Source organism: Cetorhinus maximus, chromosome 28 (genome assembly GCF_964194155.1).
Source record: "Cetorhinus maximus chromosome 28, sCetMax3.hap1.1, whole genome shotgun sequence".
Classification (NCBI taxonomy): domain Eukaryota; kingdom Metazoa; phylum Chordata; class Chondrichthyes; order Lamniformes; family Cetorhinidae; genus Cetorhinus; species Cetorhinus maximus.
In genome coordinates this window covers 19,178,951-19,205,922 of record NC_135906.1, presented here as the reverse complement: position 1 = coordinate 19,205,922, position 26,972 = coordinate 19,178,951, and the positions used below count along the sequence as shown (strand labels likewise).

The 26,972-nt window shown below is 41.7% G+C and overlaps 1 protein-coding gene across 1 annotated transcript in view; it reads right to left on the bottom strand.

Moving 5' to 3' along the window:
* LOC144668888 (voltage-dependent P/Q-type calcium channel subunit alpha-1A-like) overlaps positions 1 to 26,972 on the bottom strand; it is a 741,147-nt gene that overhangs the window by 202,264 nt on the left and 511,911 nt on the right. Inside the window, exons 20-21 of the mRNA XM_078531346.1 lie at positions 26,626 to 26,732; positions 1,636 to 2,526 (exon numbers count right to left, since the gene is read on the bottom strand). Of these exons, the coding sequence (XP_078387472.1) occupies positions 1,636 to 2,526; positions 26,626 to 26,732 (998 nt within the window). The remainder of the gene's footprint in view (positions 1 to 1,635; positions 2,527 to 26,625; positions 26,733 to 26,972) is intronic.

Sequence of the window (26,972 nt, the reverse complement as noted above, 5' to 3'; positions counted from 1 at the left end):
TACTGGTCTTCTCATTGTGTAGAGTGTTTTTTAAGGCCTAAAGGGGGCCTTTATTCATAGAAACATAGAAAATAGGAGCAGGAGTAGGCCATTCAGCCCTTCGAGCCTGCTCCGCCATTCATTATGATCATGGCTGATCATCTAACTCAATAGCCTGCTCCCACTTTCTTCCCATATCCTTTGATCCCTTTCACCCCAAGAGCTATATCTAACTCCTTCTTGAAAACATACAATGTTTTGGCCTCAACTACTTTTTGTCATAACGAATTCCACAGGCTCACCACTCACTATTCATAAGGATCGGCAGGGTTAAAGTAAATGCACTGGTTAATCAAGAGGGCTGCACTGTGCTAAAGTATTGGCGTCCAATAGGTTGCATTGAGGAGCACTGAGATAAAAGATCTTTGTCCCTGAACAGTCACAGTTCAGCCCTTGATCTCAGCTGTGCCACCATAAAGGAGATCCTGAGTAGTGGTTGTGGTGGAAGGGGACTGGAAAATTTATCATGCAGAGCATGAAAAAGTCCTCATAATGAGAAGATGTGGGGTATCAAAATGTTCTTTGTCCTGAGATTGAGAGTTTAGAGTGGGGGAAGTGTGAGGTACTTTTTTTTGTAATAACCTGCTCCTTCTTGGTAACATGTTGCTGGGGTGTGCAGCAATTCGCAGCCGAGGCCAATTATGTCCTTGCCTGAATACAGATGCATGCTTTTCATCAGTTGTTCACTGGAAATTGATCAGTCGCGGAAACCCTGGCTGATTTCTCATCTCTCCAACCCAAGTGATACTATGGTAAATTTTCCTGATCCTCCTGTCGCTCTGGTTGAGATTAGGTAACTCAGCACAGAACAGACATCAGACTTGGGGCTTTGCCAGTCTGTATGGCTCAGTACCAGTTATGTCTTCACTCTAAGATTTTTGTGCATCAATCATTTTTGAATCTCTTACAAATATGTTCATGAGCACAAAAATAAAATAAGCAGCTGACAGATTTTTAAAAATTACAGTTGTAATTAAGTTGTAGCTTATCATGTCTTGGTTTCATACACATAATGAATTACTTTGAAATGTAGTGTCTATTATTCTGTGGGCAAACTTGCAGCAATTCTGCACACAGGAAGCACTCACAAATAGTAATGAGAGGAATAACTATTTAATCTGTTTTTATGTAAATTAAGGGATGAATATTGGCAAGGACACTGAAATAATCACTACTGCTCTTCAAATAAGATCAAGGGATCCACAGCATTCACCTGAATCACAGGAATAGACAGAAGAGTTAAATGACTCTCAAAGACTGGCATTTTCAAAATGCCGCACTTATTTGGTAATGTACTGGAGTGCCAACCTACATTATGTATTCAAAACTTGGACTGTGACTTGAACTCACAACCTTCTGACTCAGTGTTAATAATTGATCTGGACTGACATAACTCCTGATCTGTGAAACCTGAGTGTCTTATTTTGGAATGCATTAATGATTGCTATCATGGCAAGACAGACTGCCATTTTAAGACATCTAATATACAATATAAGCACTCTGGGCAATGGGTTTTACATTTCATACAATGAGTGTTTATAAACAGAACCATATTATCTTAAAAGTTTTGTTAAATCACTTGAAAGCATTACATACTTCTTCCGTTTGTGTCTCCTTTCTTTTGCTGTTGGATCCTTGTCATCTCTCTCTTTTTTTGCATCATTGTCATAAGTGGATTGAGCATGCCGGCTCCTACGCCGTTTCTCCGGCCCATCTGGATTCTCGCTTTCTCCGCCTCCTTTCCCTTCCTTGTTACCCCTGGTACCCTCCCTGTGCTTTGAACGCTTCTCACTTCTTTCACTTTTGACACCCTCCTCCATTCCACTGACATCGTGACCTTCTGCATTACGCCGGTGTGGCCTGTGCCTGCGCTCTCTATCTCCCTCAGGCCTTGGTGAGGCACTTCTCCCTTCTTTGCTTACTCCTGGTCTGTGTTGGTGCCGCCGGTGAGATTCATTGGTTCGATTTCTTTCACCATCACCATCCCTTGTGCTTTTCTCATGGTTTCCTTCCCGGTCCCTTCCACGGTATTCCACATCTCTAGGAACACCATCTCGATTTGATTCTCCTTCTTTGTTGTTACTATGATACCTCTTGGGCCTGTCTCCCTGTTCCAATCCCCCCATTTCCCTCTCAGATGTCCTCTCTTTGTTCGGATCATTGGCTCGATCATGGTAACGTGTCTGCTTTCTCAGAAACTCCTCAGCCCTCTGTTGACTGCTTCGTTGATCAGCTGAGGGTTCTGAAGGCCTGGTTTTGTTAGTGTTGTTGTTCCTGTTTTCCTGAGGGTCAACGACCAAAGGCCGATCCAGGTGTGTTTTCATGTCACGTCGTATATTCATGGAGTAGGCCATTTTCCATCTCTCATCAGGGTCTAACTCATTGTAAATGGCCTCCCGACTGGTCATCAGATTTTGCTTTCTCATCTCATTCATTCGCTGCTCCCACACTGTCTTTCCGTGTTTCTGGTTCTTCTGTTGTTCCTTCCTGTGAAGAAATAGAAGTTACCAGGTTGACTGGCCAGTGCAGTATCCACAATCACTTACGCAATAGTACTAAAATCTGTCTGTTTAGGTGTAGTGTAAGCCCATTCTTTTTCAATAGATCAACTCCACCTACCTACTTTCTCATTAAATTTCAAAGCTTTCTCCCTCCAGAGGATTGTCTAATTGTCTCTGAGACCTTCTGTTATGTTCACTTGAATGGATTTTCCTCATAACTCGATTACCCTTTGGGTGAAAAATTCATTTCAATTCTCAATCTTATTTTGCTTATTTTCTATTTGTGGCTCCTACAGTGACCACTTTGCTTTTATTAATCAACTTCACATTCTTGAAAACTTCTACTGGGTCACCTCAACATTTCATTACCAATGTAAACAAATCCAACCTCCTTCACCCTTCCTTGTAACTTTTATTTTTCACAAATGGAATCATCTGTTGCTCTGAATAGTTATCATAAAATGTTGGGGATAGAGTTTCTGCTTTGATGAAATATTGGATGGGATAAGCAAAGTGAGAGAGATATTAAGAGGGTTTAGCGTCTTTGAAGGTAGATAAGTCACCAGGCCCAGATTAAATGTATCACAGGCAGTTAAGAGAAGCAAAGGCTCTGACCAAAAAAAAAAAGTATTTTTAACATATGGGAGTAACCCAATTTTAAATAACAGACAATGACTTTGAAGAACTATGCGTAACCATTTACTAGTTTCATTGACATGTACTAGTCAGTTTCTTAGTGAATTAAAGTTGCATATTTGTGCCTTTCCACCTAAAAACACAGCTTAATTTTAAGGGCCTTCTCAAAGGGCTGCAATCAATCCCAGTTACTGAAAATTCACCATGCCTATTAATTTGATGCTAAGCTGTGGCCAGCTTTGGGCGCTTTCTAAATCCGCACAAAAAATTGTGGAAACTCAGTTTGCTCTGGATGTAACTTGCACTTGAAATTTCATGATCTTTTGTGCTTTGGCCAATTTGAGGCAAATTGCATTGCAGTGGAAACTCTATCCCATAACGTAATTTAACAGCAGACATTGACTTTGTGTCAAGCTAACACATTCATATTATAAATGAAGTCAATGCATTAACCATGGCTAAAATGTAGAAATTGTAATGATGACTCTTTTTGAAATAAGTTTGTATAAAATAAGGCTTGACTTCTTACATGGGACCTTGTCAAAATCTCACTTGGGTGCTTAGGAATATCCTATTTATAGGTTTATAGGCATAGGTTACACAAAGTATATTTTTATTCTTTCTCATGATCCAGGAATCCCTGGTTAGGCCAACTTTTGTTGCCCATTTCTTAGTTGCCTGGACATGCCTATGTGCCTTCAGAGGGCACTTTGCAGTCAACCAAATTGATGTGGAACCAAAGCCACATATAGGAAGGGCTGGGTAACAACAGCACAGTTCCTTCCCTAAAGGGCATTAGTCAATCAATTGGGTTTTTATGACAAACCACTTTAAAAGATTACATGTTTTTCTGTTTGTGCCTCCTTTCTTTTCACACTGAATCCCTGTCAACTTGCTTTTTTAAATTACCTGCCATAAGTAGATTGAACATGATAGCTTCTACTTTGCTTCTATGCCCCATCTGGATTCACGTTTTCTCCACCTTTTTCCTTCCAATCCAACATTAATCAGCTTCAACATTAATCTCTGAGGTTTGGAATTTTCTATCCTCAGTTTAGTGCTAATTAGAACTGAAAATTAAGCAGTTTATGTTTCTGTTTTTTTACCCAATAGGAAATAGATTAAAGATCAATTCTTATTAAATGGAACTGAGAGGTTGCACCTATCAGGAATTGACTGGGTCGCTTTCCTTTAGAAAAGATAATGCTGATGGGTGACCCGAAAAAATTCTTTATAATTATGAAAGCATTTTATGGAATCAATGTAGAAGATGTTTCCACTTATGGTAAGACCAGAACTAGGGGCCATAAATATAAAATAGTTATTAATAAATCCAATAGGGAATTTAGAGGTAACTTCTTTTTTAGAGAGTGGTGCGAATGTGGAACTTTCTACCACAAGGTAAATAGTATAGTTGGATTTAAGCAGGAGTTAGATAAACCACGAGGGACAACGGAATCTGCTGATGGGGCTAATGAATACGGGTGGGATGAAAATCATGAGGAGCATAAATACCAGAATGACCATGTTGGGCTGAATGGCCTATTCCTGTACTTTGGATACTATCTAATAGAATGTAACAAATAAGTTAAAGATATTGTAGACTAATTTCACTTAGGAACTTACAGCTACCAGAGAGAAGAGGCTTTTTTTCCTCATTGGTTTAGCCTGGATTTGAACCCAACTTCCAAAAGTGAAAGAAAGTTCTTCTAATTGACTGCACATCTGGGATGAGATTGGGGTTAGAAGATCTGGAATTTCAGAAATGGCCTATAATAATGGCAGAGCCAAATAGAAAGCCTTCTTGCCTTCAGGGACAATAATATCAATACATTTTTATTTGATTTAGTTGAACTTCAAACTGAACCATGAAAAGAAGTGGAAAGCATAAAATTGTGATGAACAAAAGAGGGAAAAGTAAGATGTAGTCGAGGTTGTTGGCGCACTCAGTGCCATACCTACTTACCAGAGTGCAAATGAAATCCAGCATTCCATGCACATGCAATCAGTTAAATGTGCAGAGTTCAACATGAGCTGCTTTGCAAGGCAGGAAACTGGAAGAGCATATTCAATTTTTTTCTTGATTCTGTCCCTCCCTCTTTTCCATTTTCCTTCATTGTGCATTGATTTTTCACTAGTGGGAGAATGACTGAGCTATCATAGCACATGGATCAACCAGAAGGCTAAACAATGTTTCAATAACAAGATCATAGAGCTGGATCCAAATGCCTTGGTTATCCATTCCTGGTGAACCTAGTTTATTGTGCTTATCAAGTGATGCGGTTGGAATAGAACATGTTCACAGTGTCAGCACCATGGACCTACGGGTCCGATAATACGTGATTAAGTTCAGAGTAAAGATGTGTGTACTCAATCACAAATGATATGTCTCACCTCCAGGGAAGAGACAAGCTTGGAGCAGTACCTAAGCACTGGCAAAGGACTGGAAATGGGAAAACCTGCTCAATGCTCATTATGAACAGGTGCTGGGAGAATTCAGCAGGATGAGAAGCTGCTCTCAATTATCATGTTGGAGATAAAATACTCCTCCACTTCAGGGCATGTTACCTAATGGTGTCACAAAGACCATGGCTCATCACAAGTGTAACAGCCAGGTAGAACATCTGGGAGCACAACTTAGTCTGTAGGGGCGTGGATGGTTGGGAGGGGGGGATCGGGGGGAGGGACTGGGGTGGTCTGAAGAACTGCTTTGAAATCTGACTGACTCCATTCATTAACCAGAGATATTGCTCCATTTCCACCTGCAAAGTCAACCAGTGAGAAATTAAAATGCAAGTAACAAAATAGAACTGATGAACATTAATGAGAAAACCAAACAAAATGAAAGATTAAAAGGAAATCATTTCATGCATCATGACTGCAACAAAATCCAAATACAGAAGTGGTTCACACAATTGCACTGTACTATCAACAAAAGTGGTTTCATGAATACACCATTTTGATGTGAAAGACAGAATTTTATGATATAGGAGATAGTTCCCACTGAAAATCTATAATGGTTTGCAGGAGTGATTTACATGGGCCGGGATTTTCCGGTCCTGCCCGCTTCTCCCATGGAATTCATAGAATTACACAGCTTTGCAAGAGCAAAGCTTAAGGTGTGGTTACAGCTTCCCTGCTATTTGTTATTCCACATAAAGAATATTGGTATATTGAACAATCATTTTATATAATTTAGTTCATGATTTTTTCTTTTATCCTAGCCTATCCCAGGAACACTGACACCACCCAGTTGAAAACAACTAATTCTGCACAGACCAGAGATCGTACGTAATATGACATCAGTCGTTTTACAGTTTAGGTCAATTAGAACAAGAAAAATCAATTGAAATCTGTATAAAATCTAACATAAACATAAAAATGGAACACAACCTCACTACTGTCTTCCCCAAAATAATTTGTGGTTGAGTCCGATAATATATATATGTGTGTGTATCACAGTTCTTGTGGAAAATTTAGACATTGTGACTTTTAAAAGAAGTTAAAATTTTAATACATTTTCATTTCCTCAATGGGTAACCATAACTGGTGCATGCAGTGTACTCTCAATCAATGTATATATGTAAAAGATAATAATTAAAAATAAAATCCATAAAATCAAAGGTCCACAGCTTGCACTTGATGAATGAAGAAAACTCTCCATTCCACCTATAGTCATTTCCTAATGTATTGGTTGTGTGTAACAACATGCAAAGGGTTTTACAACACAAGATATCTGGAAGTTTTAATGATGTAGTCATACTTTGAAATATTTCTCTCACTGACCTCTCTAAACCCACGACTTTATTTATTTGGATGTCTGCGTCACTACTGACCAAGTTGACCAAGTCACAAAGGACATATCTGCCATGATGCAGGTGGTGAGAAAGTTGACCTGAGGGACCTTGTTCTCACTAACCTACCTGTTGCAGATGCATCTAACATATAACTGTATTGCAGGAGTGAGCACTTTGTGACAGTCTTTGTGGAGATAAGTCCCATCTTCACAATGAGAAAACCCTCTATTGTGTTGTGTGGCAATACCACCACCACAGTGCTAAATGGAATAGATTCAGAATAGATTTAGTAGTTCAAATTAAGCATCCATGAAGTGCTGTGGGCTATCAGAAGCAGCAGACTTCCATTACAACACAATCTGTAACTTTATAGCCCAGCGTATACCTCACTCTACCATTACCAAGAAGGGGGAACCAACCCTGATTCAATGGAGAGTGCAGGAGAGCATGCTAAGCTCAGCACCAGGTGCACCTAAAAATGACCTACAACACAAGACCACATGCATGCTAAACAGCAGAAGAAGCATGCTATAGACAGAGCTAAGCAATCCCATAGCCACCAAATCAAATCAAAGCTCTGCATTCCTGTCACATCCAGCCATAAATGGCGGTGGATAATTAAGCAACTAATGTGAGGAGAAGGCTCCATGAGCATCCTCATCCTCAACAATGGCAGAGCCCACCATGTCAGTGCAAAAGTCAACATTGAATCATTTTCAACTGTCTTCAGCCAGAAGTGCCAAGTGAATGATCCATCATAGCCTCATACCGAATTTCCCCCACAGAAGCCAGTCTTCATCCAATTCGCTTCACCCCATGTGATATCAAGATGCAGCTGAGCACACTGGATACAGCAAAGGCATTGGGTCCCGACAACCTCCCAGATGTAGTACTGAAGACTTGAGTTTCAGAAATAGCCATGGCATTAGACGAGTTGTTCCAGTATAGCTACAACACTGGCATCTACCTGGCAATATAGAAAATTGCCCAGGTACATCCTGTGTCCCCAAAAAATGACAAATACAACCTGACCAATTACCACCCTAGCACTCTACTCTCATTTATCAAAGTGATGGAATGTGTCAGCGACAGTGTTATCAAGCTGTAATTACTTACTTATTAATAACCTGGTCACCAATGCTCAGTTTGGGTTCCGCCAGAACCACTCTGCTCTAGATATCATTATAGCCTTGGTCTAAATATGGATAAAAGAGCTGAATTCCAGAATTGAGGTGAGAGTGACTTGGTTTCAAGGCAGCATTTGACCAAGCATGACATCAAGGAGCTCTATTAAAATTGAAGTCAATGGGTAACTGAGGGAGAAAACTCTCCACTGGCTGAAGTCATATTTAGCACATAGGAAGATGGCTGTGGTTGTTGATGGCTAATCATCTCAGTTTCAGGACATCACTACAGGAGTTTCTCAGGGAAGTGTCCTTTGTCCAACCAGCTTCAGCTGTTTCATCAAATTATCTTCCCTACAACATAGTGCAGAAGTGATCGTTGATGATCTTACAGCATCCAGTACCATTTACAACTCCTCAGATACTGAAGCAATCCATGCATGCATGCAGCAAGACCTGGACAACATTTAAATTTGGGTTGATAAGTGGCAAGTGATATTCATGCCATACAAGTGCCAGGCAATGACCCTCTCCAGCAAGAGAAGAGTCTAAACACCTACCCTTTATCTTCAATGGCATTACCATTGCTGAATTCCCTAATATCAACATCCTTGTGCTTATTATTGACTAGACCATAACAAGGTATAAAATTCATCCAGCTTGCTTAAGTGTTAATTGGCGCAAAAGCATGAATTTTACCAATTGTGCGAATGACCTAATGTCAGGGTGATATCTCGGTCAGAGGCACACATGGTTGGGTGGCAGGATGTCCTCTTATTTAATGGCTGTCGGGAACAACCAACCAATTCAGGGTGGCAGTCGGGTCATAGTGCTGGCACTTCACTGCGTGGCACCATTTTTAAAGGCACATGTATAACACTCAGACAGGCTGCAGACCAGAACTCCATGGTCAGTGATGGGTGAATGTTGCAATGAGGTGGGTGGAATGTAAAGTAACCACCCCAACAGTGTGGTGTAGCATATTTACAGTGCCTCAGAGTGACTAGCATAGATGGGCCATGAGACAAGAGTCACACTGCCCATGTTTACTCTTGCAGGGGAAGTGCACTTTTGGGCCGAATTTTTCCCTCGTTGGGTGGGTGCGTGCCCGACCCGAACGAAAGTAAAATAGTGCACGATGACATCAGGCGAGCGCCCTGACATCATTGTGCACTCTCACAATATTTTGCTCAGCAGGTGCGTGTGAGAGGTGGTGGCAGGCCCGTCAACATTAAGCGGCCTATTATGGCCCTTAATCAATTAGGTAAATCTGATGTTTCGCCGACCGTCCAACCGTTTGGTTGCCGGTCGGGTGAATAGGCTAAGTAGCCTTTGCATTTTTGGCAAAGCCTCATCCACGGGCAGGATGAGGTTTCGACCAGCGATTAAAAAACAAACTTTTACAACTCATATTTAACATGTCCCTGTTCATGTGACAGAGTCACATGAGGGAACATGTTTTCCTTAATTTTTAATACTTTTTATTGTGCAAAATCTTCAGCTCCCTGAGGCAGCTCTGTGCCTCAGGGTGCTTTCACTGCGCGCACCCCCGCACATGCACACAATTCAGCGCTCGCACTCCTCCTGCCCGCACCCCAGCAGCGCTGAACGCTGCAGCGTGCATTTCACGCTGGCTGGCCGTTAACTGGCCAGCCAGAGTGAAATCGGTGTCGGGGCCCGATCACGGGTGGCGGTCAGCTTTGCGACCGCTCCTGGGCCTGCCCGCTCAACGAGGGCAAAATTGGGCCCATAAAATCAGGGAACATAAATGCACGGGAGATGGAGTGCCTTTCATCCCCATGGTGACACTGATGGAGGAGGAGACCACTGGCATTAAATGGGTCGCAGCAGAGCAACCTCTTGCTGAGGTGAAATGGACGTGGAGCCAATGGAGAGTAAGTAAAGTGGCGGTTGCATCCTTCATTCCCTAGACCATGTGTGGCCAGTGACTCTTATCTGGGTGTTTAACAACGCCGGAAGCTCCTGATTAATGGTTGAAGCAGCAGTTGTTTCATTTAAATCATGTTTCTCCAGCAGGTGCAGCAGCAGGTGAGGAAGAGATCAGGGTTTCTGCAATAGTGGAAAGCTCACAGGATGCAATGCCATCTCAAGACAATGGGTCACTTCATTCCATCACACTCTCCATCAGCACAGGTACATTCACATCAGTGGGCTTTGTTGAGCCTGTAGACAGGTGGCACAATCTAGTTTTTTTTATTCATTTATGGGGTGTGGGCATCGCCAGCTAGGCCAGCATTTATTGCCCATCCCTAATAGCCCTTGAGAAGGTGGTGGTGAGCTGCCTTCTTGAATCACTGCAATCCATGTAGTGTAGTTACACCCATAGTTTAGGGAGGAAGTTCCAGGATTTTGACCCAGCTACAATGAAGGAACGGCAATATATTTCCAAGTCAGGATGGTGAGTGGCTTGGGGGTGAATTTCCAGATGGTGGTGTTCCCATGTTTCTGCTGCCCTTATCCTTCTAGATGGTAGTGATCGTGGGTTTGGAAGGTGTTACCTAAGGAGCCTTGGTGAGTTTCCGCAGTGCATCTTGCAGATGGTACACACTATTGCCACTGTTCGTCGATGGTGGAGGGAGTGAATGTTTGTGGATGTGGTGCCAATCAAGTGGGCCGCTTTGTCCTAGATAGTGTAAAACTTCTTGAGTATTGTGGGAGCTGCACTCATCCAGACAAGTGGAGAGTATTCCATCACACTCCTGACTTGTGCCTTGTAGATGGACAGGCTTTGGGGAGTCAGGAGGTAAGTTACTCACTGCAAAATTCCTAGCCCCTGACCTGCTCTTGTAGCCATAGTATTTACATGGCTAGTCCAGTTCAGTTTCTGGTCAATGGTAACCCCCAGGATGTTGACAGTGGGATATTCAGTGATGATAATGCCATTGAATGTCAAAGGGCGATGGTTAGATTCTCTCTTGTTGGAGATGATCATTGCCTGGCACTTGTCTGGTGCAAATGTTACTTGCCACTTGTCAGCCCAAGCCTGGATATTGTCCAGGTCTTGCTGCATTTGGACATGGACTTCAGTAACTTCAGTAACTGAGGAGTTGCGAATGGTGCTGAACATTGTACAATCATCAGCGAACATCCTCACTTCTGGCCTTATGATGGAAGGGAGGTCATTGATGAATCAGCTGACGATGGTTGGGCCGAGGACACTACCCTGAGGAACTCCTGCAGTGATGTCCTAGAACTGAAATGATTGACCTCCAACAACCACAACCATCTTCCTTCGTGCTAGGTTTGACTCCAACCAGTGGAGAGTTTTCCCCCTGATTCCCATTGACTCCAGTTTTGCTAGGGATCCTTGATGCCACACTCAGTCAAATGCAGCCTTGATGTCAAGGGCAGCCGCTCTCACCCCACCTCTGGAGTTCAGCTCTTTTGTCCATGTTTGAACCAAGGCTGTAATAAGGTCAGAAGCTGAGTACTGTGGTGGAACCGAACTGAGCATCAATGAGCAGGTTATTGCTAAGCAAGTGCCGCTTGATAGCAATTTTCCACATAGCCAGGTAGATGCCAGTGTTGTAGCTGTACTGGAATAGACTGGCTAGGGGCGTGGCAAGTTCTGGAGCATAAGTTTTCAGTACTATTGCCAGAATGTTGTCAGGGCCCATAGATTTTGTAGTATCCAGTCCCTTCAGCCTTTCTTGATATCACGTGGAGTGAATCGAATTGGCTGAAGACTGACATCTGTGATACTGGGAACCTCCAGAGGAGGCCAAGATGGATCATCCATTTGGCGCTTCTGGCTTAAAATTGTTGCAAATGCTTCAGCCTTATCTTTTGCACTGATGTGCTGGGCTCCCCCATCATTGAGGATGGGAATATTGGTGGAGCCTCCTCCTCCAGTGAGTTGTTCAATTGTCCACTGCCATTCATGGCTGGATGTGGCAGGGCTGCAGAGTTGAGATATGATCTGTTGGTTGTGGAATTGCTTAGCTCTGTCTATCACTTGCTGCTTATGCTGTTTGGCACACAAGAAGTCCTGTGTTGTAACTTCACCAGCTTGACACCTCATTTTTAGGTATGCTTGGTGCTGCTCCTGGCATGCCCTCCTGCACTCTTCATTGAACCAGGGCTGATCCTCTGGCTTGTCGGTAATGGTAGAGTGGGGGATATGCTGGGCCATGAGGTTACAGATTGTGGCTGAGTACGATTCTGCTGCTGCTGATGGCAAAAGTGCCTCCTGGTTGCCCAGTCTTGCATTGATAGATCTGTTCGAAATGTAGCACGGTGGTAGTGCCACACAACACAATGGATGGTATCATCAATGTGAAGGCGGGACTTCGTCCCCACAAGGACTGTGAGGTGGTCACTCCTACTGATACTGTCATGGACAGATGCATCTGTGGCAGGCAGGTTAGTGAGGATCAGGTCAAGTATGTTTTCCCCTCTTGTTGGTTCCCTCACCACCTGCTGCAGATCCAGTCTAGCAGCTATGTTCTTGAAGACTCGGCCAGCTCGGTCTGTGGTGGTGCTACCGAGCCGCTCTTGGTGATGGACATTGAAGTCCCCCACCCAGAGTACATTCTGCGTCTTTTCCACCCTCAGTGCTTCCTCCAAGTGATGTTCAACATGGAGGAGTACTGAGGGGGGGGCGGGGGGTGGTAGTGCAGTACATGGTAATCAGCAGGAGGTTTCCTTGCCCAAGTTTGACCTAATGCCATGAGACTTCATGGGGGCTGGTGCTGATGTTGATGACTCCCAGGGCAACTCCCTCCCGACTGTATGTCACTGTTCCGCCACCTCTACTGGCTCTGTCCTGCCGGTGGGACAGGACAGACCCAGGGATGGTGATGGTGCTGTCTGGAACATGATCTGTGAGTATGGCTATGTCAGGCTGCTGCTTGACTAGCCTGTGAGACAGCTCTCCCAATTTTGGCATAGATCCCAGATGTTAGTAAGGAGGATTTAGCAGGGACGATAGGGCTGAGTTTGCAATTGTCATTTCTGGTGCCTAGGTCGATGTCGGGTGCTCCATCCGGTTTCATTCCTTTTTATTGACTTTGTAGTGGTTTGATACAACTGAGTGACTTGCTAGGCCATATCAGGAGGGCATCAAGAGTCAACCACATTACTGTGGATCTGGAGTGACATGTAGGCCAGGCTAGGTGAGGACAGCAGGTTTCCTTCCCTAAATGATATTAGTAAGCACTGCACAGGAACACAGGAGGTAATGGAGGCAGTGATAGTTGTGGCCACTTTCCCTTGCAGGAGTAAGGAGAGGCCCAGAAATGCTCAGCTTCATGCAGATGGTGAGTCTCTGATGTCATCAGCAAAGTGGCAGATGTTTCAGCAACAGAATGCAGACATCTGTCAGAGTTTCAGAGGCAGTGCAGTCCCATGTGAAAACAATGGAGGAGTCCATGAGTGCCATGAGTGGCAACATTTCTCTGGCATGTGAACACAAGCCGTCCTGAGTGACGACCTTCATGGAACATAACACCGAGCAGATGCAGGGTGCGTGCAGTCCTCCATAGCATTTTTTAAATTCATTCATGTGATTTGGGCGTTGTTGGCTGAGCCAGCTTTTACTGCCCATCCCTAATTGCCTTTGGTGGTGGTATGATGCCTTCTTGAACCGCTGCAGTCTATGCGGTGTAGGTACGCCCACAATGATGTTAGGGAGTTCCAGGTTTTTGACCCAGCAACAGTGAAGGAATGGTGATATATTTCCAAGTCAGGATGGTGTGTGACTCGGAGGGGAACTTGCAGGTGGTGGTGTTCCGATGCATCTGCTGCTCTTATCCCTCTAAGTAGTAGGTTTGGAAGCATGGCCACATCCATGAGATCATTGGAGTGATGCATGGATAAGATGGGCCAGCCACACATCTTCCCTTTGCTCCCTGAGGTGCATGACTCCAGTGCATGTGGAACCTGAAAGGGCAGACAATGGACAGGCTGAAGGCAATATCACTCCTCTCAAGCTGCTTTGATTGTTGAAGGTGGTTCCTTGGCCCCTTTGACAGTGATACTAATGCTGCATGCTGGTTTGATGACTGAGGCAGCCCTTGCATAGATACAGATGGCTCTGAATGTGCTGGGCCCCAAGTAAGGTGCAGGCACTCAGAGGACTCAAGCCACAGCCATCTCATGCACTGAAGAAAGAAAGGCAGTAGGCTGCTCCCACATCAACTTCAGGAACAGGGAAACCACCCCGTATACATTTCCATAAGCAAGTGTGTAATTGCATGGACTGGCGCTTGAAAGTGCATATTGAAGGGCTCCCCAAGATCTATCAAGGCCTCCAATGGCATGCTGAATGGTGGCCTTCATGCTCATATGGCAGCGCTGTATGTATCTTCTGCTTGTGTGTTCAGAAGCCATGTCTTCAGCGGATAACCCTTGTCCCCGAGGATCCAGCCATGAAGGCGTTCACGTGGCCTGAAGAGCTGAGGCAACTGGGACTGTCTATGGATGTAGGAGTCATGGCCCCTTGTGCAAACCTCGCACGCACCTGCAGGATTCACTTATGGTAGTTGCAGACAACTTGAACATTGAGGGAGTGTTTTCACAAAGGCGCTTGGTGGCTCTAAGGGAGCCTTGATGGCCATATGAATACAGGCAATGACCCCTTACAGCTGGATAAATCCAGCCATGACCCCAAACCTGACTGCCCCCTTGGCCTGACTGGTTATGAACCAGATATATCGTCCAGCCTGATGATACATAGCAACAGTGTCCACCTTTATGCAATAATGGGCTGCTGACTGAGAGATGCCACATAAATCTTTAGACAATCCATGGAACAGCTCTGCCACCATCTGCTTGTAGAGATACAGCCTTCATAGACATTGGTGCTAGGACATCTCCATGAAGTTGAACCTCTGATGATACGCCCTTTGCCTTCTTCAAGAGGCTGCTCTCTTGTTATCATGCACTCTCCTTGTCCACATCCAATAGCTTCCCCAGTGCACTAGACTGCCATGGCGACTGCATAGATACTCCACATGGCTGATTCCCTATCTCTGTTCCAATCTCCTTCACACTGGAGGAGTCAAAGTCAGAAAGAATTGATCCCATAGCCCAGCGAAGCCTCCACTGGAATGAACCTTGCAATAACTTTGTCTCGCCTCCAGTTGCTGCAGTGGACCTGGGAGACGCCCTTCCACTAATAATATTTCACTTTGGCCCCACCCTCTACAGTGCCTTTAAACTTGATGGCACTGCTTCTCCAAGACACAGCCTGTGGGCAGCTTCAAAGCATGGCTGCCAGTTTCCTTCCTCAACTCAAATGCCACTAAGATCCCATCTCCTTTGAGTAGGCGAGAATTTGAGCCTCCGTGAATCCCGTGAGCCATCTGTAAAATCAGAAAAGGTAGGAAAATTCCTGATAATTGGCTGTTTAACAACCTTAATTTCCTGCCTGTCACTGATTGTCTGTCACTGATCCATCCTGCCCCCCGCATATAAAAGAATGGCAGGTCGACATCAGGGAGCTTGGGCCCATGCCTTTTAACTGCTCTCACCCCTTCTCTCACTCCATTCCCACCACCACAGGGCCAATGAAATTTTGCCTGAAGTGTCATAAAGCCTTTGCGGAGATCACAGTCCCATGGCATGAGGGTAGCGGGAGCGGGAAATTCACTCTTGTCTCATTAATGTGTAAATTTATCCTCTAGGCTGGTACCCACAGTTTATTTCTTTCAATATTTAAAAAAACCTAGACCAATTTCTCTCTCAATCTCTTTTCTCCAACCAAATCTGTTCAGTTTACGAGCTTCTCTTCATAACTTATAGCCCAATTCCTGTCATGTGACAAAATCAAATGAGCCATGGTCTGATTAAACTCCAAATTCTGCCAAATGCTATGACAATATCAGAATCAATCTCACCCTATGGAACTCAGCTGTTGGTTTCATATAAATTACATCCATCTCACACCATGAACCAGTTATTGAAAAATAAGGCACATCATGAATATACTTTAAATCAAATGAACACAAAATAAGTACAAATTAAATTAAGGAAATGTTAACTCATTCACTACTAAAAATACCATTTGGTGTCATTCCCATTGCAAACACTGATGTCAGGAACATGGTACGTGATAACTATTCTGCTGCTCAGCAAAGTGAATGTGAGCAGTAGCTAGTGGATTCACAATGATAATAGAAGTGGAAGTGAACTTCACCAACACAGTGGGAATGCTAGGTTTAAAAGTAATGGGCATTTCGTACTAAGTAATAAAATGTGTTCATTGTTTCAAAACCATACAGTGTATTAATCAGGTTAATTAGTTGAATTAGTTGGAACTACAAACATTACTGTGTAATGGCCTTCATATTCCAAATTTAGGTCTAATGAATGGCATTGGGAACCACACCCATTGTTGCATGTGAATCACAATTTCCCTCTCTATGTCCACTCCTCCAATGCTGACATGCTGTGTCCTTCCTCGATGTGCCTAGAATATATATTTTTAGTCATACTATTTATTCTAAGTAATAATCTCAGAGATTTCAAGCAGCAATATGCAAACATAAAAATTACACAGACAAGGCTCATTCTTCCCTATAGAGGAGTGAACTTTGAACTTCTTACAAATTGAGCTGTTGCAGTTAAAGAAAAAAGACAATAGCTTCATCTTTTCTTGATTTCTATTGGAAAATCAAGTCCTGGTTATTGTTGTTTCCATATCTTCACATTCTTCCCTTGGAGGAGTGTGTGAAGTAATGGATGGATTCTCAGGCTGACTGATAGTCTAACAGACAGCAGGGTAAACACTCCTTTCATGGCCGCAACCATATTTGTCTCAGTCAATGGGGGACTTTAGTCTGATATGAAGGGAGGGTTTTATGGTCTCCCACAACTCAGTCAATGGGAGAAGGAAATGAGGAGTGTCAGACACCTATAGGACATGCATATCCCATTAGATGTCAACTGAGAATTCAGAGCCAGAGCTCTGTTCTTCAATCACTGGGAATTTTTGGCATAGGAAATGAGCCTTCTGACTTAGAAGAGAATGCTAGCACACGATTCAGTCAGGACACTGCTGAGAACGACCCAGGAGAAAAAATATGGGGTATTAAAAACATTATGTGCTTTTTAGTTTTGCTTTGGATTAGTTATAAAAATAATGGAGATAGTAAAATACTTATAAATGATCAATTTGGGTAGCAAGAGGTCTGCTCGTTTTCCAATTGGCATAGGAAGGCAAAGTGGGTGATGATCAAAGGGCCAATGGCGGGTGTGTGGGGGGTGGAATGCCTGGAGGGTGGGAATCATGTGATCAAAGTTCCAGGAATATGTTCAACCAGAGTTGACAACCCTAAATGAAACTGACCTAAACTCATTTCACAAACAGTAGACAGAGCAGTTTGCACTGGATTCAAACACAGGTCCCAAAGGTTAAAAATCAATTAACTAATCTGCTGCTGTACCTAGCCCATATTATTGTACATTTAACCTGCAAACCTAGCATTCAATATAATTTGTGATTTTGCAATCCATATATATTTTACATATGAACATATCAAAATAACTACAAAAAACACATAACATAAAATTTAGAGTATAAATATCACTAGTGTAAAAGAAATAGATCTATTTAATAAGCAAAATAATTGACATATTGGTTTATAACTATTTTCAAAGTTTCAAGAAACACAAAGGTGGGACTTACAGACCAGATTTGACAGCATTAGGCACATCTCAACATTGCTTGAATGTATGTTATATATAATAAATACAAAAATTATTGTACAAAAGCAATCAATTCCTAGTATGAGTTATTTGGATGTTTTGGGGGGAAGCTGTAGTCTTTCTGTTTCATTTCCAACCTGCACTGCAAGAGTACTTACATTTGAGTGCAGGCATCATGGTAGTACACTGAGGTCCTAGGGGAAGGGGGTCTTACCCTCTCTGTACTGTTCAGACATGTGGAAAAAGTGTCAAAGTTCAGAAGAATGCTCTTTGTTACCAAACACCAGATGAAGTGCACACATTCTGGGATTTTTATTCATGACTGTCCTGGTTACCTTTTGTTTTCAAACTTTCTGAAAATTTGACTCAAATAAAATCAACATTTCCTCTTTGGAAAAAAAATCAAGTAACTTTGTCCATTGATATTCAAGAATACCAAATTGCTTTAAGGTTTGAGTATTGGATTCTGGGGTGTAGAACCATTGCCTTCGACTCCCTTGTCAGTCAAGAATGTAACTAACTCAGTCTTTACAATATTCAATTACTCTACTTCCACTGCTTTCTGGGAAAGAGAATTCCACACACTAACGGCCCTCTGAGAGAAAAAAAAATTCTCCTAATCTCCATCGTAAATGGGAGACCCCTTATTTTTAAATTCTGTCCCCTAGTTCTAATCTCTCTCACAAGGTGATACATCCTTTACTCAGCATCTACCCTGTCAATATCTTATGTGTTTCAAAAAGATCACCTCTAATCCTTTTAAACTCCAGTGGATACAGACCCAACCTGTCCAACTTTTCCTCATAAGATAACTCCTTTAAGCCAGGTATTTGTCAAGTGAACCTTCTCTGAACTACTTCTGATGCAATTATATCCTTTCTTAAGCAAAGTGACCAAAACTGTACATAGTACTCCAGATGTGGTCTCACCAATGCCCTGTACAAATGTAGCAAAACTTCCCTACTTCTATATTCCATTTCTCTTGCAATAAATGACAAAATTCCATTTGCCTTCCCGATCACTTGCTATACCTGCATACTAGCTTTTTGTGATTCATGTACCAGGACACCTAGATCCCCCTGTACTGCAAAGTTCTGCAATCTCTCTGAATTTAAATAATATACAGCATTTTTATTCCTCCTACCAAAGTGGACAAGTTCACACTTTCCCACCTTATACTCCATCTGCCAAATTTTTGCTCAATCACTTACCTACTCCTTATGTCCTCTTCAGAACTTATTCTTCTACCTATCATTGTATCATCAGCAAATTTAACAACCATACATTCAATCCCTTCATCCAAGTCATCGATATAAATTGTAAGTAGTACTGATCCCTGTGGCACTCCACTAGTTACAGCTTACCAACCTGAAAATGAGCCATGTATCCCTACTCTCTGCTTCCTGTTAGCTAACCAATTCTCTATCCATGCTAATATGTTCCTCTCTCCATCAGGAACTCTTATTTTGTGTCGTAACCTTTGAAGTGGCAACTTATCAAACGTCTTTTGGAAATCCAAGTACACCACATCTACAGGTTCCCCATTATTCATGTTGCTTGTTACTTCATCAAAAAACACTAATAAATTGGTCAAACATGATTTCCCTTTCACAAAACCATGTTGACTCTGCCGGATTACATTAAGGTTTTCTAAGTGCCCAGCTATAACCACCTTAATAATAGCTTCTAGCATTTTCGCAATGACAGATATTAGGCTAACTGGTCTGCAGTTTCTTGCTTTCTGTCTCCCTCCCTTCTTGTATAGAGGAGTTATATTTGCTATTTTCCAATCTGATGGGACCCGTCCAGAACCTAAGGAATTTTGGAAAATTACAACCAATGCATCTACTTTCTCTGCAGCCACTTCGTTTAAGACCGTAGGATGTAGGCCATCAGGTCCTGGGGACTTGTCACATGGCACTTGTTGACATGGCACGTGTCACACAGAAACCCAAGAATAGAGAAAGTGTGAAAATGCCTTGGAGAAAGAACCTAAAACTCTTAAAAGTCAAGTTTTAAACAAAAATATTAGAAATCATGTATTTTTCAGTTCAGCAAAGACATCCTCTACCGACATCTTACAACTTAGAAAATCATTTAACTTTTATTTCATTCAGGTTTCTATATCAGAAAGTGATTCGGAGAAAATCAGAAGAGTTAGTCAGGCCAATCTAACATGACCCTGAGTGGATACAATGGAGTATTATTGGACTGGCCTATTAAGTTTGGAGGGTCGAGGTAGGGAACAAAGAGTGAAAAATACCACAAAATGTATCGATCAATGAAAATTTAAAAGTATAATAATTCAACAAAAATAAGAGGTTATGCTAATTGTGACTGGTATTTTCATGTTCCCTTGATTTGAGCAAAGAAACAAGATTAAAAAACAAAGTTACTGGAATTTTTTTCTCATTTAAGTAACAAAATAATTTTTTAATCAAAATGTTCAAAAAATCCAATACTCTAACCATTCAATGTAATGTCAAAATTATGATGTTGGCCTAGCATTTCCAAAACATGGAGCCAATTTGAAGCCTCCTCTAGCCTTGAGGTTACTCAGGCCAGGATTGCCATGTAGTCAGGTCAGGAAAGTCAGGTGTACCCTTAAGATACCTTATCTTATAAAAATATACAGTTTAAAACCTCACAAGCATCAATCAGCAAATTGCTACACAATGATATGATCTGAAGGAATGACAGCTCTGTGATTTCTTAAATAAACAAAGTCATGTATTAAAAGATGTGATGGAGTTGTTCAGAGCTGGCCCGGCTCAAAGTGCAGCCCCACCCATGGCAAGATGCCTAGTACCAAGTTAGCCTTTTTAACTTCCCCACACTTTACTTCTCTTGTTTCCTTAAAGTTCCAATCCTAGTTGGGGTACGCATCAGCAACTCTCCGGTGCCATTTGGCAATTTCATAAATGATGAGGATTTTAAAAATGTGATTTTATAGGCTAGTAATGTGTCACTGATTATAACAGACAAGAATTATGCATCTGTATGACATTATTCTGTCCATCACTTGTTAATGTCACACAAGCACATTAAGGATTTGTGCACTACTAACAAGATACGAATTAGTATTCAGCCTTTGATGCTTTGTATTCATTTGATATTCAATGCTGGAAGTTTGCAGGAAAAGATGGAAAAAAGGTCATGTTACTTCAGGATATACAAGCTGCCAAACATCCCAATTATTTCAACTCTGCTGCCCCAAGGATAGTGGTCATATGATTTCAACCCTGGTTCCTCACTTTCATGTTGTGAGCCTACAGGGTGGGTCTCCACAAAATATTTCATCATTCTGAGCAACACAGTTGAGCCTGATTCTGTCTTACTCTAATGCTCTCACAAGAACATCTTGCACCAGAGAATATTGTATGCAAGAGCAGAATCTCAATGTCCTTCACTGCCCTTCCTAATTGCACAGTGGATGTCCCTACACCACATGGACTGCAGCAGTTGAAGAAGGCGGTACATCACCACCTTCTCAAGGGCAATTAGTAATGGCAATGGCGATGCCCACAACCCATGAATGAATAAAGAAAACTCAAGCTGATTTTCTTCTCAATGTACCCTGGGCCAGTGTTCTTCTAACTGATGTAGCAATAGCAAACAAAGACTACTTGAATCTTTTTCACCCCAATTTTTCTCACCTCTCCTGAAGGCACCTATTCTTGGAGGATTATGGTTTCACAAGGGTCACTAGCCCTCTGGTAACTCATTTAAGTGGCTACTTTCAGGTCAAGTACTGAAGGCAAACAGTCTGGAATCATTCGAGAGGAAATTAAAAACTATGATGGAGGACCACATTTTCTATAGATTAGTTTAACAAAGAGCAGCACAATGGACCAAATGGCCTTCTTTTGTGCTAAAGTCCTCTACAGTTAAATGAGCTAGATGGGCCAAAAAACCTCTTTTATTTGCCTCTAGTACGAAACAGGCAGAGAGGAGAGGGGAGGGAATAATTGAGTTACTGGGGAAAAATTCCATAAACCTTAATAAGATGAATCAATACACACCAAATCATAACGGTTGATAATCGTCAAGACCTAATCTGTGATAATGTTTCAAAACATCTTCTTGTTTAAACAGTTTAATTGTATGTTTAGTGTTGATGACTTTGATGTAACAAATAAAATTATCTTAATTACAGTATGAATGCATCCATGAACATCTTTATTTGCAATGTTCCTGTGATCTTACCTAAAGAATATGTATTAAATTCATATTTACTTCAGCCTAATCGATCTCCTGTGGAATTGCTTACAGGTAATCTGGAATATGGTGCTGATGTCTGGCTACTAAGATAAAACTGCATTTAACTTTGGCTGTTCCTTTAAGACTAATTCTCAGGTACCTCCTGGGTTGAAGTGGTCTAAGTAGGCACATTCAGAAGTTTACAAGAGGTTAACTGCTGAAGGAACATTATGTAGATTGGCTGTTTCTCTCAGCTTATTTTCCTCCTCTGTATCTTTCTGGCTGTTTCATCCTGTTCACTAACTGCTTATAGATTCGCAGCTCCCTTCCCTGGAAAAAGGCCAAGTTTTCAAAATGATTAAAAAATAACAGGAGGAAATGACTGTTTTTTAAAAATACACTCTAAAGTATGACTTCTGCAGTGTAATGAATGTGCATAGTGCATAATTCATATATATGATAGTTTATTTTTCTTTTATTTATTTAGTGAACTTTATGCTCTTAAAGGAAAGCAATATTAGCAATACTGAGTAGGATACTTGCCCAGTTCCTGCACTGAATTAATATCAGTTTAATTATGAGCTAAATATAAAATAAAGCTCCCTCAACTATACCCTAACAATACGCCTCAGTCCTAACTTCAGGTAGTAACTGTTACTGCAGTGTCAATTTTGCATTTCCCAGTTTTGTTTGCCATATTTTAAAGGGGTTATAGAGGCACTTGAGAGGGAGCAGAGAAGCAGAGTTACAAGGATGATAACCTGTAAAATACCAGAAACAGGAGAAAAGCATGAATAGGCTAGCTCCCTTTTCTCATGAGAAAAGAAAGCCCAGGAATGACCTATAGAGGTCTTTAAAATTATGAAAGGTTTTTGTAGATTGAATACAGGGAGACTGTTTCCTCTTGTGGAAAGAGCATAACTAGAGACCATCAATATAGGATAGTCACCTAGAAATACAGTAGGGAATTCAGAAGAAACTTTTTTACTGAATAAAAGCAACAACTTATAAGTTGCAAAGAGAGATGAGAATGTGGAATTCGCTACCAAAGGGGATGGTATAAGCAAATAGTATAGATGGATTCAGTGGGAGGCTAGATAAACATATGAAGGAGAAGGGAATGGAGGGTTACACTGATAGATTTAAATGTTAAAAGACGGGAGGAGGCTCCATTAGAGCATAAACGTAAACATGGATTGGTGGGGCCGAGTGGGCTGTTTCTGTACTGTATGTCCTATGTAATCCATTCTCTGAGTGACCTTGCCAATTGGTGCTAAATTAGAAATTACTTTGTGTCTAGTATGAATTGGATTAAGACTGCCCAAACTCAATTCATGCAAGACCCATAAAGTAAGAGACAGGAGACTTTCATCCCATCTATCTGAACTGGATTTGAACCAAAATCCTAGAGGTGAAAGAACAGCATCTATCCCAACCCCGAGTTAGTATTTTTATGTTTAGATTAAAAAATTCTTGTTTAGGGTTCTCCAAGCTTATTTTCCTCCTGTGCCCCTTTCTCCATTGTGCCCATCACCTGCTCCCAGTGGCTGTCAGGATGTGTATGAGTGTGGCCTTGTGATAGTTTTCTTTCTATAAGCAATTTTTTTCGATGAAGAAGTTTTGATATTTTTTCAATGTTCTTCACCTGAATATGCTGACTCTTGATGGTATTCAGGCCCAGCAGCCCTCTGGCACCTCACCCAATTCTTCTTGTGTGAGCTCAAACATTGAAAATATTCAATCATGGAGACTGATTATGTTCTCACAATTAATATCTACATACTCTCCAATAAGAATCCCTGGATAGCAATGCGCAGGAGAATCTCTGATCTTTTCGTCCCTCTCCCTAGCTTGGAAGCACTCAAGCCAGTTGCAGCACGTTTGTTATGAGTCAACAGAAACAGCTAAACCACCAGAAATCGGGGATAAAATTTGGGATCTTCCTGGTCCGCATAACGATATCATACCCAGCAGTGCACATTACTACTAAGACATCGGGACAGCTCTGACCAATGACTTACCAGGAAGTAATTAATTTTTTCTTTGGAAAAAAATGTATGCTCAATAAATAAATACACTGTAATCTTTCCAGTCTGGAACTCTGGGCATCCTGGAACACCACTAGTCTGGAATTTTTTTTTAGCAGGTCGCACAACTGTCACTCGCTCTGCTGCAACAATCCTGGACTCACTGGATCGATGCCGCCAAACAGCAAGGACAGACAGTGAGCCCAATGTACTCTTTAACCTTAGGAAACACTTTCAGCATCAAGTGTTGAGCGGGCCTGGGTTGTTTGTGTGCAAACAGGGACAGGCAAGTGTAATTTAGTGGCTGACTGAGGTGTCCAGAATGTGGGAAAAACCGGGAGGCCATGCGATTCAGCTGTGAAGGTGAGTAGCGGCTGCAGATTTTGTTGTGTTTCTGTTCCTGTCTGCCTGTTGTACAGGCTCCTTACCCCAGGCTGGCAAATCTGAATCGCAGGCATTGGCAACTAGAGCAAAAGTGGCGGAGAAGGTTGATTACTGTGTGTGTGTGTGTGTGTGTGTCAGAAAGAGTGTGTGTGATGGGGCGGGGTGGGGGGTTGCTGCAGCAGGAAAGAGACTGATTACTGTGTGTGCATATGTTAAAATGGGATATTGCTTAATTAATGACGATGCTCAATTTTATTCCGGACCCCTGTGTACCAATATTTTCATGCGAATGAATTTGAAAATGTGTACTTTGTGTCTTAACATGATTTTAGCATGTGTTACCTCAGGTACATATTTATATCTGGTTTACATGCTTGTGGTTAAGCATTCTAACTTTATTCTATAACCCAGAAAATTCCAAAATCCAGAAATGCCTTGGTCCCGAACATTCCAGACTAGAGCGGTTACTGTGTACTAATATGAAGAATGACCATCTTACATTAAGAAAAAGAAAAATGTTTTTTGTTTAAACTAAAATTTGGCGGTAATTAGATTTCAAATAAGTAAAGGAAATACATAATGAACAGTTTGGTCTGATTTGGACAACAAATAGAAACAAGGGACACATTGGCCATGTTAACATGCATCTGACATGGCTGAAACATGCAAAATGTGTATATGAGGCTAAAAACTGCTACTGGTGATATCAGCAGACAGACACTTAATATATTCGTACCAAATTCTGTGACTGCTATTTTACAATATCCTGCTTTGAGAAATGGATTTGCCAGGTTGCAACTAAGCCCAGAGTAACATCTCCATCTAATGGCTTACCCTTATGATTGATGCACCTTTCCTCTCTTTAGCTTTCATTTTGTCTGGTTAAAGGTCAAGCATAATTTTAGAAGAGATGAAAGAAAATCTCAGAGAGTTACTTTCTATCCAATATACTCAATCCCATCTCTTATGGAAAAGCATAGATTCCTTACAGAAAGAAGAAGAATGCTGATTGTCTGGCTTAACTGAAACCAGTATTTCCATCAACACCCTCTGCCAACTTCAGCCTGGTGAAGGCAGAAGGTTTGCCTTGTCTTGGAGGATCTCATTCATTTCAGTAGTGAGTGGAACATAAGATCTACCTGGGAAGTGATCTGGGACACCTAACCAATGGCTACTGCATTTCTGTTATCATCCCAGAGACTGAGCCCTACTAAAATAAATGGTTCATTCAGTTTCGCTGAAAGATCACTGACTTGAAATGTTAACTCTGTTTCTTACTCCACAGTTGCTGCCTGGCCTGCTGAATAAATCCAGCATTTTCTGTTTTTGTTTCAGATTTCCAGCAACTGCAGTACTTTGCTCATGTTAAAATGAATTCAGTTGTTTTAGGACACAAAACATCACTGAAGTGGTCCTGGAGGGAAGGACCTGAAATGCAGGCTTTCCAAGAAGGAAGAAATTAAATATTATTTTAATACTAGCCAAATATACTGTTATTGCTATATTTCCCAGATAGAGATGGGAGTGATACTTAAAACAGGTACTCTCTACTTGATTGTTTTTCTCTCTTTTGTTTAGCTATAACCAGCAACAATTGCCAAATTAGTGACAGTTTCTAATTGGAGTTCTGCCTCACATTACATCCACTGGAAGCTGGGCTATAGAGAATAGCTGAATACACTTTATTAAGAGTACAGCTGTCAGAACAAGAAATGGATTTGAACCCAGATTCCAACAAAGCAGGAAATTTATCATTCTGATCTCTTGTTGGGATTGAATTTCCTCATTTAAATTCAATTTTTTCCATTCTCTGGCCAAGGTGCCAGACAGTTGACCTGCTCCCATGTAATGTCAGTATCAATTATATACCTACACCAAGAGGTAAGAGGGCATCTTGGGGTGCTGGCCCCTGATTTCACCCCCTACCTGATCTACTGGATTAGAGCCCCACCATGAGGTGAATCACAAATGCAATGTTCTGATGGACCATGGAATAGCAAATTCGAACACATTAGGGCATAGTGCCACCTTACAAATCAGTAACTCGTCCACAGTGTTCTCAGAAAATCTTGCCAAATGGCATGTTCAATTAAAAGTTTCAAAACAATGACGGAGGAAACAAGTATTCTGGCAAGTGTAACTTTATTATTTAAATTAGTCTTCAGACTAGCTCTAAGATCATATTAAATCCAAGCCATTTAGCACCAAAATATCACATAACATTATCTATTAAACAAGCTCTACTTACGCAGCTATTGACAAGTTGGCAGCTGACAATGGACTCACTTCTGCTACCTCCTTGGCTTTCTGCAGTGCAAGTTTCTGATTGGCAGCTTCCTCCTCTTCTTGTTCATCCTATTGTGAAACATTGAGAGCTTCTGTCAGAAACTCAAATAGATTGATGAGAAGTAGGATGCATTGTAATGCTGTAAACTAGTTGTTACGAGCTATAATATTGCTGTGTATCATCTATTAAAAGCCGTAGTAATGTTGTGTATCTGTAGGAACACTGTGCTCTATTAATAGCTGCTACAATGCCATGTACTAAATGCTACAAACTGTATGTGAGCAGCCCTACCTTTGAACTCAGGGTTT